This window comes from Cebus imitator, unplaced genomic scaffold (genome assembly GCF_001604975.1).
Source record: "Cebus imitator isolate Cc_AM_T3 unplaced genomic scaffold, Cebus_imitator-1.0 Scaffold18, whole genome shotgun sequence".
Taxonomy (NCBI): domain Eukaryota; kingdom Metazoa; phylum Chordata; class Mammalia; order Primates; family Cebidae; genus Cebus; species Cebus imitator.
In genome coordinates, this window is record NW_016107333.1 from 19467541 (window position 1) to 19480506 (window position 12966).

Genomic DNA, 12966 nt, shown 5'->3' on the forward strand with positions numbered 1-12966 from the left:
GGTGGGCACCTGTAATCCCAACTACTAGGGAGGCTGAGGCAGGACCTCTTGAAAGCAGGAGGCAGAGGTTGCAGTGAGCTGAGATCACACAATTGCACTCCAGCCAGTGTGACAGAGCAAGACACCATCTCAAAAAAAAAAAAAAAAAAAGAAAATAGTATTTTAGGGTGGGAAGTACTCAAAACAAACCATCTTGGACTGCTACATTAGTCATTTTGACCAAATTCCAAATTGTGGAATTATTTTCAAAAATTTAACTAGCTGTTTAGCTAAGTTAAAGTGGGAAAATCCAGAAACATGCCAGCTTGTACAAAATGTAGCCGCAAATTTTAATAAATTTTGCTATACAAACTGAAAAAGTATTGCAAAGGTATTTCCATGTTGTAATTTAACTATCATAATTGAATTTAAAATTTGAGTTTATAAGAACCTAATGTAACTGGTTTGACTGTAGAAATGTTAGTATTAACATTTTAACACTGTATAATGAGTTTATCGTTAGGAGAATAATCTAGTTTTAACATTAAAGGAACTGTTTTCTGCTGTAGTTTTCTTAACCTTTTTTAGTGATTGCCTGTGCTTCATTGATTTCCATAACCAAGCTGGAGTGGAATCCAAGAGAAAAGGTAACATTTAAGTTGTTCTGAATGTGGCTGTTGGATGTGGTTGTATGAGATTGTGGCCAGGCTAGGCCTAGGGAAGATCACTGCCGTTTTTTAGAACAAGGTGCAAAATGTGAAGTAAACATAGTATGTAATCAATTTACTGCCCAATCATTCAGTAGTGTGTATGTAGTAATTACCTAGCAGAGTAATTCCAAATGCTTCCTGGAATTATTTTCAAAATTTTAAGTTGCTAATTTCTTTTCTTTTCTTTTTGAGACAGTCTTGCTCTGTTGCCCAGGCTGGAGTACAGGGTGCAATCTTGGCTCATTGCAACCTCTGCCTCCCAGGCTCAAGTGATTCTCCTGCCTCAGCCTCCCAAGTAGCTGGGACTACAGGCGCCCACCACCATGCACAGCTAATTTTTTTTTTTTTTTTTTTTTGAGACAGAGTCTTTCTGTGTCACCCAGACTGGAGTGAAGTGGTGTGATCTCAGCTCACTGCAACATTTGCATCCTGGGTTCAAGCGATTCTCGAGCCTCAGCCTCCTGAGTAGCTGGGACCACAGGAGTGCACCACTATGACTGTCTAATTTAATTTTTTGTATTTTTAGTAGAGATGAGGTTTTTTAGCGTGTTGGCCAGGCTGGTCTGGAGCTCCTGGCCTCAAGTGATCCCCCCACCTCGGCCTCCCAAAGTGCTGGGATTATAGGCATGAGCCACCGCAACTGGCCCTCTAATTTCTTTCTGAAACATTTCAACTATCTATGCTTAGTAAAAGAGGGTAGAGGGACAGTGTGAATGAGGGTGTTTGGTGGCCAAAGGGAGCGTGGAATGTTAAGTAGAGAGGACAACACCAGCTCCAGTGTGGTGGATAGTTCATTGCAGGATAGAGTGAGAAATCAATGTAGTCAGGGGTAACTGTGCAAGGGAGTAGTGGCTGTAAGAGGCAGGAGAGAGGCTGATACTTGACATAAATGACCAGAGTAAGACTTTGAAGACTTTTGAACAGTTAAGCAAATGGAAAGAGTATTATTAGATAAGTGTTAGGCAGAAGCAATACCTGTGATGGTTTGGAGAGCTTGGCATTCGGAGGGCCAGGAGAAGGCAATTCTACTAGTTTGCATTTCAAATAGGGAAAATCTGATAGGTTTTGGCAAATGACTAACACGAGAATGAAGTGGCATGATGAATCAACGATGACTTCGAGGATTTTATCTTAGGTGAACCAAAGAATTTATTCCCTTGACCAGAAATAAGGTCCCTAACAGGGATAAATAATTTAGTAGGTAGAAGTGGATGAGTTTGGTTAGAATTGATGACTCTGCAGGCATCATGAGATATCAAGGTGAGAAACGTGGGCCTTGGCCAGGCGCTGTGGCTTACGCCTGTAATCCCAGCACTTTGGGAGGCTGAAGGCAGGAGGATTGCTTGAGTCCAGGAGATCAAGACCAGTCAGGGTAACACAGTAAGATCCTGTCTCTACAAAAATTAGCCAGCATATGGCATGCGCCTGTAGTCCCAGCTACTTGGGAAGCTGAGGTGGAAGGATCACTTGTACCCAGGTGGGCCTAGACTTCTGGTGGGACTGAGTCATCAGAGGGTAAGGCAGAGTTGTCAGAGTGTAGGGTAGTCCAGTAATATTTAGACCAAGCATCAGAACACATGGATCCAAATGTTTGGCATTGAGATCCACTCATCGTATTAGATGCGTGAAGTAGTGGTTCATCTAGATGCCTTATAGGAGAATCAAGGATGCCTTAGGAAAGAAGAGTTAGTGAGAGACCAGAAGGGGATTCTTTTCCCCAAGGAGCAGGTGAAAGAATACCTGCAGCAAAAAAGAAGTAAAGGGGACATGGATCAGAGAGAAGAGCCAGACTTGTGCTGGATGGCAGACCTCATTGAGTGAGTCCCTCCCATACGCAAGACTGGGAGATTGCAGAGGGAAGGATGGTCATGGGATAGAGGATCCGGAGGAATTTTACAGTTCAGAGGGGCAACAGTTGTCAATGGCTAAATGTAATACTTTGAAGAATAAAAACATGCTGAACTGGACTTCAGACAGCACATGTGGAAATGCAGAAGCAATGGCAATTAATTCTAATGATGGAATGAGAGGAGATATGGTACCAGAGACTAAGGAAAGGACATTTTTCTTTTCTTTTCTTTTCTTCTTTTTTTTTTGAGACAGAGTCTTACTCTGTCACGCAGGCTGAGTATAGTGGTGCATTCTCAGCTCACTGCAACCTCTGCCTCCTGGGTTCAAGCGATTCTCCTGCCTCAGCTTCTGGAGTAGCTGGGACTGCGGGTACATGCCACCATGCCTGGCTAATTTTCTGTATTTCTAGCAGAGATGGAGTTTCACCATTTTGGCCAGGCTGGTCTCAAACTTCTGACCTTGTGATCCACCTCCCTCAGCCTCCCAAAGTGCTGGGATTACAGGTGTGAGCCACCGCCCCCGGCCAGGAAGGACATTTTTCAAGGGAAAGGGAAATGGCTAACCATGGGATATGTGGCTGAACAGCCTTTAGGAATGAAGTCCCTCAATTTGGGCAATAGGGGAATGAGTGATGTTTTTTGAAAAGTAGTTTCAGTAAAACACTGAGGTTAGAAGCCAATGGTAAGAAGTTAAATAGTGAGAGGAATGGTTCATTCACTCAGCTGTCAACCAAATGTTTATTGAGTCCTGTTCTGGAAGTGAGAGGAAAAGGGGAAACACCATGGTGGCTAGAGGAGACAGCGGGGTGAAAGCAAGGATTTCCCAGGATGGAGAACTCTGGCAGGTGATGGAAGTCTGCCGAGACAAGAGAGAGGCAAAAGATGGTGAGGAAGAGAATGATCCAAACAGGAGTTCAAAAAGCCCTTCTTAGCCAGGCATGGTGGCTCACGCCTGTCATCCTAGCACTTTAGGAGGTCGAGGTTAGGTTCAAGACTAGCCTGGCCAATATGATGAAACCCGTCTCTAAAAAAAAAAAAAAAAATGGACAGGTATGGTGGCACACACCTGTAATCTCAGCTACCCGGGAGGCTGAGGCAGGAGAATCGCTTGAACCTGGGAGTCAGAGGTTGAAGTGAACCGAGATCACGTCACTGCTCTCCAGCCGGGGTAACAAGAGGGAGACAACGTCTCAAAAAAAAAAGTGCTTCTTTAAAATGAAACATTAAAATGGTCAAATTAGTCTAGACCTAGGCTTTCCCCTAACGTGTGGGGAATAAGCTCTATACTGTAAAGAGGGTTCAGTTCTTCTTTCCATTGGTGAGAACCTCTTTCCGAAAGCAGGACCGCATAGCAGAGTAGCTCAGGTGTACTTTACTTTTCAGCCACTTGGGGGAGACCTCCTACCACAAACCCGCTGCTGGGTAGGGCTCATCGAAGTATACTCCCAGGCAGTTAAAAATCTGTTATATTCCACTTTCTACCTTAAAAATATGAAAAGTCCATGGTTTTCTATTCACCCCATAAATAACTGTGCCATTCTTGTATTTCCTTCTGTTCCTAATATCGAAGGATGTAAAACAAATCCCTTTACATTAATTCACTGAATAATCATTTAGGACTGCCCCAAACTTCTGTGTAGTGCTTTACAGCTTTCGAAGCACATTTATTTGCAGTGACTTACTTGGTAGGGAGGGTAAGAATTTTAATGTCACTGTCTCGTTTCACATAGCAAAGATATTAGGGCTTTGCCTGCATTCAGACTCTTGGTTCAATGTACTTTCATTAATATGCATAAGAAAGTCCCCCCCAAATTCTGCCTCTGTTTTTAGAAGCCATCTTCTTTGTTCAGGGATGATATGGGTTAGGGCAGGTCCCCTGGTGCTGGCACCAACAGGAGGGAGCCTCTGTTCTCCACCTCCTAATGGAAGCTGGTCAGGTTCTTCTCAGTGTGACCCAGTATGAGAAGAGTGGGTGGAGGTGACCATAACAGGCAGTGAAGAGTGGTGCTCTGCAGGCCTGGTGTGCCTCCAGTAGATCTGCCTGAATGGACACAGGATCAAAGAAAACAGCTGTCACCATAGAATTGCCCTGTGCAGCCTGACCAACATGGCAAAACCCTACTAAAAATACAAAAATTAGCCAGGTGTGGTTGGGCGCCTGCAATCCCAGCTACTCAGGAGACTGAGGCAGGAGAATCGCTTGAACCTAGGAGGCAGAGGTTGCAGTGAGCCGAGGTCATGCCATTGCACTCCAGCCTGGGTGACAGAGCGAGACTCTGCCTCAAAAAAAAAAAAAAAGAACTTCCCTGTGATCCAGCACGTTTCCTCACCCTTCTTGCCTACAGCAGAGCAGAAAGTGAAGCAGGAAATCACACGGGCACACCGACAGTCCCCAGGCCTCATTTGCATGTCAGCTAACGTCAGAATGCAGACATGCATTTTTGACTTAGAGTTTTTTTAATTTTTATTTTATTATTACTATTATTTTTGAGACAGAGTCTTGCTCTGTCACCCAGGCTTGAGTAAGTGACACGATCATGGTTCACTGCAACGTCTACCCTCTGGGCTCAAGTAATCTTCCCACTTCATCTTCCCAAGTAGCTGGGGCTGCAGGTGCAGGCCGCCATGCCCAGCTAATTCTTTCTTGCCCTGTTATGTTGCACAGTCTGATCTCCAACTCCTGGGCTCAAGTGATCCTCCTGCCTCAGCCTTCCAAAGTGCTAATGTTACAGGTGTGAGCCACTGTACCTGGCAACAGAGTTTTAAAATTAGTTTCTAGCACTGAAAAATCAGGAGATATCACACACATACCCAGACACATAGACAGACGGACAACACACACACACACACACACACACACACACACACACACACATGGTTTTTTTTCCGAACCTCTCTGAAAGCAACACTAGTGTACTATTTTCCTATGGAATTGAGCTGATGAGGTGTGGGCCCCCTAAATTTCTCTCTCTTTTCACAACCATTAATTTTATTTATTATTATTAATTTTCTGGCCTCCATATGCAGCTGAGTTTGGAACTTCTGATTGAAGCCGTTCTCCTTGGCCTCCATTCTCTCATTCTTTTTTTTTTAGAGACGAGGTTTCACCATGTTGGTCAGGTTGGTCTCGAACTCCTGACCTAGTGATCCACCCACCTTGGCCTTACAAAGTGCTGGGATTACAGGCCTCCATTCTCTCATTCTTGCCTCCATGAAGATATACAGTTAACATGTGGATGTTCGTTACTAGAATCTTCTCGGTAGCTGGATTTAGGAGGTTAAGCAGAACTATTTTCTGAATGAATATTTCTATATAAATAGGGAAAACACGAAACCTAGGGGAGCTAGTTGGCCAGGTTGTCTAGATGGTAACACGCATTCTTTGGAACACCTGCAAGAGTGCTTTTTTTTTGTTTTAAATATGGGGTTTCACCGTGATGGCCAGGCTGGTCTTGAACTCCTGTCCTCAGGTGATCCACCCACCTCAGCCTCCCAAAGTGCTAGGATTACAGGCATGAGCCACTGCGCCGGGCGTTTTTTTTTTTTTAAAGATGGGGGCGAGAGCGCTTGTTAAGCGTGCCCTTACAGTTAGGGATTCCCAGCAAAGGGATACCAAGTCATGCCTTGTATGGAAAGTTCTTTCTTCTATTGAGTCCAAATTTGCTTCCCAGTCTCAGCCATTTGGTAGTCCTTAGTCTACCTTTTGAAGTGATAAACTCAATCTTAAAACGAGAGTTTGTGGAAGCCAGAAAGAACTTTGGAATACCTGCCTTTGCATTCTCAGTGGGCAGGTGCCCTGACACTTAGTAATGTGGTTGTGATTACCGTATATCCTGAAAGTTCTGACTTATGCTCACTGGACAGCTTTTTCCTTTGGTCGAACCTCTTCGGAGTTATTTCAGTATGTACATTAAAGTGAATCTTTTGAGGCTAAATTCTGTTTCTTTATTATTGCCATTAGGATTACATATATCATGTAGTGAGTGCGATCTGTGAATGGACAGTGGCCTTTGGTTTTATTTTCTACTTCCTAACGTTCATCCAAGATTTCCAGGTAGGTGTTTATCAATTCAAATGTTTTAAATTGCTGACAATTAGGATTAGTAAAAATTCACTGAAGACATTTTGCATTTTTAAAAAGAGCACTTTCTTTTTATTCTTAATGTGTTTGACAAAAATATGTAAGGATTGTGCAACTTCATTCATTAGCTTCACCCCAACAGGAGGCATCGTTAACAGCTCTCCCACCAATGAGATTTTCATATGTCCTCTGCTGTTTGATGTTATCATATCCCGATTCCTTTCATTCCTTTTCCTTTTCTCCCCTCCCCTCCCCTTCCCTTCCCTTTCTTTCCTTCTTTTTTGAGATGGAGCCTTGCTTTATTGCCCAGGATGGAGTACAATAGCGGGGTCTTGGCTCACTGCAACCTCCACCTCCTGGGTTCAAGTGATTCTCCTGCCTCAGCCTCCCGAGTAAGTGGGATTATAGGCACCTGCCACCACGCCTGGCTAACTTTTTGTGTTTTCAGTAGAGATGGGGTTTTATTATGTTGGCCAGGCTGGTCTTGAACTCCTGACCTCGTGATCTGCCTGCCTCGGCTTCCCAAAGCACTGGGATTACAGGTGTGAGCCACCGCCTTCAGCAATCCTGGTTGTTTTCTTTTAGGGGGTCTCTATTACTAGTTCCAAATAATAGAAAGTAAATATATCTTTTAAAAAATAAAAGTGTGTTGTTTAAAAATGTTCCCAAAGCAGAGAGAAGGTGGGACTATATCAGATTTGTCCACAGGAAAAATCTTACATTTTGAAACAAGTGAATTATTAACTCAAAGGATATGGAAAGCCAAGAAAATTCCTTAGGACCTGACTCAAGCATAGCACAAACTGTAGTGAGATCATTTCTGAGGTGGTGCAAAGCTGTTGGAAATGTGATTGTCAACGTTGATATCATCGTCAAATGTTGGGATTAACTTCTTTTATACTTTTTTCTTTTCATTTTAAAAATAGAGTGTCACCCTAAGGATATCCACAGAAATCAATGGTGACATTTGAAGAAAGAAGAATTGGATCTCACTGAGTGAAGGTTGCAGGCCATTTCTAGAAGCGCTACAGAGGACAGACTGGGTTTTGATGCCGCCCTGGTTATTGGGATGCGTCTGCGGCACATCCAGGACTTGAATTTCGTTAAGGATTTCTAATAGTTGTACTATTTCTAAAGATATGTTTTCCTAGATAATGTAGAGCCTTATGACATTGAAGTGATGTTTTTATAATTTTCTAAATAGATTTTTTTATATTAACAAATTCCTATATGGAAAAGACAAGGTGTTACAAAAAATGGAGAGCTCTTATTTTTGCACAGATTCTGTTGTTTTTTTATTTGTGTGTGATTTATGAAATACACTAAATGAGTAATTTAGGTTCATTACATTTATTACAAAGTGAATTGGGATATTCATTTGTAAATTTCATTCTTAGTGAGTGAACTGTATAATTTTTTATCATGAGAGCATATATAAAATTCAATTTATAACAATCGTATACCCAAATCATAAAGATTTAGTTAATATATTAACACTAAGATACTCTGATTTTTAGCTAAGCAAAGTGCTTCTACGGAGAGGCCTTCATACCATCATGTACAGTAGCTCTAAGTGAATACAGAAGACCTTGGTTTTGAAGCTCTGCCACCTTGTCTCTCCCCGCTCATGAGGCCGCATCTTTTGCTCCAGCTGCTAATTGGCCATTTATAGTGGGTGTAATTCCAGGTGTAATGGTTTCAGCAACTCAGGTGAGAACCATCCTCTATTGTTACTGGCACAACTTGATATATAGTCTGACCCAGAACTGAAACTCACATCTCAAATTCATTTCATGCCAGTAAATGTGGCAAAGAGAACAAAGCCCCAAGAGCGAGAAGGGGGCGGCCAAGAAGAACTTCTGGGTGCAGGGTGCTGTTTATTCCCTCCTCCTTTTCACGCCTGTGGCTGGATGTCCCACAACACTGTAGGAAATGTGTCAGGCCCTTTGCATTAAGCAAGAGCTACAGACTCCACCTTTTCACCCAAATCATGAATAACCAATGAAAAGCAAGTTATTCCAGAGGAAGAAGCAGCCCTTGAAATGTTAAAGCTTAGGCTTGAAATCTGAAGAGTAGGAATTCTCTCTTCAAAGACCCTAGAGCATGCTGGGCGTGGTGGCTCACACCTATAATCCAAGCACTTTGGAGGCCAAGGTGGGCTGATCACCTGAGGTCGGTAGTTCAAGACCAGCCTGACCAACATGGTGAAACCCTGTCTTTATAAAAAAAACAAACAAAAAAAACCCACTCTAGAGCATAAACTCATGTGTGGTCAAGTGGGATCAGCCCTCAAGGGCACATGTCAAGAGCAGAGCAGCCCATGGAGACAGCTTCGGAGGGCATGGCATTGTAGGGAGTTAGGGATAGCTCCTCATTAACTATTTGTTGGGTGAGTATAGGGGTGAGGCTCAGTGGCAGTCAGGCACCTCTGCAGTGACAAGCTGCCTTCCCTCTATGTGTGTAGCACATGTTGTTAGAACATGTCCCACACCCCTACCACTGCCATTTGGGCCCTATAAGGCCAAGTAGAGAAATCTAGCAATAAAAGGCAAATGTAAGCATGCTTTCTTTAAGATACAGCAAAAATGATTTTCTTTAAGTGAATGGAAGAGTTTGACAGAGAAACACCTTTGTAAGCAAACATAAAGAATGCTGGCTGGAACCTATAAAAGAAGCATAAAAAGTGCGTTAAAAAAACAAAAAAACAAACAAAAAAAGAATGCTGGCTGAGTGTGGTGACTCACATCTGTAATCCCAGCACTTCGGGAGTTCTAGGCAGGCGGATCGCTTGAGCCTGGGACTTTGAGACCAGAGTGGGAAACATGGTGAAATCCCATCTCTACAAAAAAAAACCAAAAAAACAAAAATTAGCCAGTTGTGGTGGCATGTGCCTGTAGTCCCAGTTACTTGAAAGGCTGAATTGGGAGAATCACCTGAGCCCAGGAGGTTGAGGCTGCAGTGAGCCATGCCACTGTCCTCTAGTTTGGGCAACAGAGCAAGCCCTGTCTCAAAAATAAATAAATAAACAAAAAATAAATAAAAATAATGCTAATCATTTCTGGGTTCACTGTGACTCATTGTAATGCTGGAGATCCCCCTTGCAACACTGGAACTGAAAGTGATGAAAGCTGTGTCAAGCCTTCGTTATCCTGACGAGGAGGAGAAATGCCACATGCCTTTCCCATGGGACCCGCCGTGGAATGAACACATGGTCGTGCCTTACTTCAGACTGACTTTTGTTCTCAGCACTTCTCACAATGGATTTTCATGCTTCATTTTCACATCTCTCTGCAGTTAGATTGGAGCTCCTTGAGGGCAGAGTATGTGCCTTAATCTTTATCTTCGTAATGCCCGCAATTAACACAGTGCCTCCTGGTACACTGCAGGTGCTTAAGAAATACTCACTGAATGCATGAATGAATGAATGAACAAATGAAGGAATGACTAAGGATGTTTGTAGTGCTATAATATATAATGGGATTTGCACTGGTTTACTAGTTTCATAATAAACAAATGGTCTGTATCACCTGGTAGTGTTGACTGTTTTTCTTTGTATGCTGTAAACATTTCAGTTGTTTGGGCATCACCAATCCATGACAACTATCTTCAACCTGGACAGATACCACAGAAGTTGTTACATGGGCTAGACCAAATGGTACACCTGTCTTGGCAAACTGAGAAGGTCAAAAATCACTCCAGACAATCGTATTCAGCTGATTCCATTCCACCTCTAAAGCTGGTCTTATCCACATTTTGGCATTATTTCTAATTCCAATGAACTTGCATTTCCTTGGAACCCATGCCTGAAAGGGTAAAATGAAATACTTCCTTATTTTAGTAATTTGTTTTTCTGTTAAATTATAAAATGTCGCCTGGCTACTACTATGAAGTAGACTATCTAGGAGATGGTTCCAGATCCATTTGGACCTTATAAAGGTATGATTATGATTTAAACCTTATGCTTTCATAATACTTTTTTTTTTTTTTTTTTAATAAAGATGGATTTCACCATGATGGCCAGTCTGGTCTTGAACTCCTGACCTCAGGTGATCCACCCACCTCAGCCTTCCAAAGTGCTAGGATTACAGGTGTGAGCCACCATGCCCAGCTATGCTTTCATAATTCATGTCGTCTTCCATGTGGGTGTGATTGGTTCGACTTTGTAGATGCTCAAACATCAGCATCAGAAGTTTGTGTCAGTCAAGATTCAGAGTTGAGGAGATCAGAAATCCAACAAGAAGGGAAAAAGCGAATCTATATTGCTTCAAGTAACAGGCATTTAGGAGTGGAACTGGCTTTATGGATGGCTGGATCTAAATGTGCCATTAGGACTCCATCTTCTCTTTCCTCCTCTCAGCTGGCTTCATTCTCAGGCAGGCTTTCCCCTGGTGGAAGTGAGAGGGCATCTAGAACCTCCAGACTCACAACTTATCCAGAAAAAGAGGTGGAAAGAAAGGACCTCTCAACAGTTCCAACCACAAGCCCATGAATTGTCTCCGATTGGCTGGCTTGGATCACATGCCATGGGGAGGTCTGAGGCTCTGATTGGTCAGACCTGAGTCACCTGTCCACCCCTGGAGCAGGAAGGGGTCAACACCACCCAAACTACTGGGCTGATGGTGGCTGAAAGCTGTTTCTCAGAAGAAAGGGGTGGAAGTGGGTCTCTTCCAGACAAAAGCAGCAGATTCCACTGTGCAATTAAAACCTCTTTCCCTTCATATCCCTCCCCGCCCCAAAGCTAACCTAACTTGCTTCACAGTAAACCAAAGTATACTTGCCAATGACCTTTTGGGATTTGAAAGTAAATAAGCCATTTAGGTAATACAGAAACCTTGTGTTAATTCCAAAGTTATGTTTGTCTTTTTTAAAGTTCTTGTTTTCTTAGTTTCTCTTATTTAGAATCAGTTTGCCTGATTCCTAATCAAGTGGGTCTTTTTTTTTTTAAACACTAACACAGAGGATTCCACAGAAATTGCATTTTATAAGCCAAATTAAGTGTATCAGTGTTGTGCTGTGTCTGGGTTTCCTAACATCCCTTACATGTGGCATTGTCCCATGTTCACATTTTTACTCAGTTGGAGACATACTCGTCTGGTGTTTGGGCCTGGAATGAGGAAAGGGGAGTGGGAGGAAGATAAGTGGTATCCCATTCTCTCCCACTGCCTGATTCTGGCAAGCCAGTAGGCCTGGCCGCCTCCCCACACACATACTCTTGGTCTGGCTCCGGATGCCCTGCATTCTCCAGTCCAGAATGTCATGCATCTGCATCATGTCTGTTGCACAAGAGAGCAACCGCAGCCTCAAGCCCTAGAGGAGAAGCTTCTGACTCTGCTTGGTCACTCCCAACAGATTTACATTCTTTTTTTTTTTTTGAGACCGAGTCTTGCTTTTGTCACCCAGGCTAGAGTGCAATGGCACGATCTCGGCTCACTGCAACCTCCACCTCCCGGGTTCTCATGATTCTCCTGCCTCAGCCTCCCGAGTAGCTGGGATTACAGGTGCCCACCACCACACTCGGCTAATTTTTGTATTTTTACTAGAGATGGGTTTCACCATATTGGCCAGGTTGGTCTTGAACTCCTGACCTCAGGTGATCCACCCACCTTGGCTTCCCAAAGTGTTGGGATTACAGGCGTAAGCCACTGCACCTAGCCCCAGATTCATCTTCTAAAACAAAGGGTAGCAGGATCCCAGATTCATATTGGTGGTGGCAGTGACCTCCAGAGTCCATGCTTGGAAAATGGTGAAGAAAATGCCAACAATCTGCCAGGTGGTTTAAGACAGGGTGGCGTGGGGTGCCTGGAAAGCCTGCGATTTAGGCAGTTCCTCAGCAGTGAGTACTGCTCTGTGCCCCGCAATCCTCAAGGCCAGTTCCACCTCTGGATGTCTCCGTTACATGAGCTGATGAAAGTCTCTAACTTCAATAAACTCGAGTTAATATTTCAGATGATTGTACCTGTAAGAGTCCTGACTGATAACAGACACCCAAGAGTTCCCCTAACATGAAAATACAGTAAACTACCATCATCGGAGTCATTTTTATTTCATTTTTTTCTTTTGCTTTCCTTTTTTCAGTACAGACTTACCTTCACACGAAAGATCATTTTTACATAAGTGAATTCAGCTGCCCCCACTCACAACCTTCACCCTCTGAACCATTTGTTTTTATTTTATTTTAAAAAATTTGAGTAACATTTTCACAATTCGAAACTCAAAACAATATGTAAAGGTATACAGTGAAAAGCCTTTTTGCTTTTCTCTACCTGCATTTACTCGATTCACTCTCTCATTGCAGATATCCACTTTTTTTTTTTTAATAGAGATGGGGTGTCCCCATGTTGGCCAG

At 43.0% G+C, this 12966-nt stretch overlaps 1 protein-coding gene across 3 annotated transcripts in view; it reads left to right on the forward strand.

Moving 5' to 3' along the window:
* Positions 1-8647, forward strand: part of DRAM1 (DNA damage regulated autophagy modulator 1) — a 43483-nt gene extending 34836 nt beyond the window's left edge. For 2 of the 3 annotated variants that reach the window (XM_037734240.1, XM_017516721.2), the window contains exons 5-7: positions 568-626; positions 6501-6593; positions 8138-8647. In XM_037734240.1, the coding sequence (XP_037590168.1) occupies positions 568-626; positions 6501-6593; positions 8138-8197 (212 nt within the window). In that variant the 3' untranslated portion in view covers positions 8198-8647. Of the gene's footprint in view, positions 1-567; positions 627-6500; positions 6594-7546 lie in introns of all 3 variants that reach the window. The other variant, XM_017516732.2, reaches the window with a different exon arrangement.
* Positions 8648-12966: the final 4319 nt, after the last annotated feature.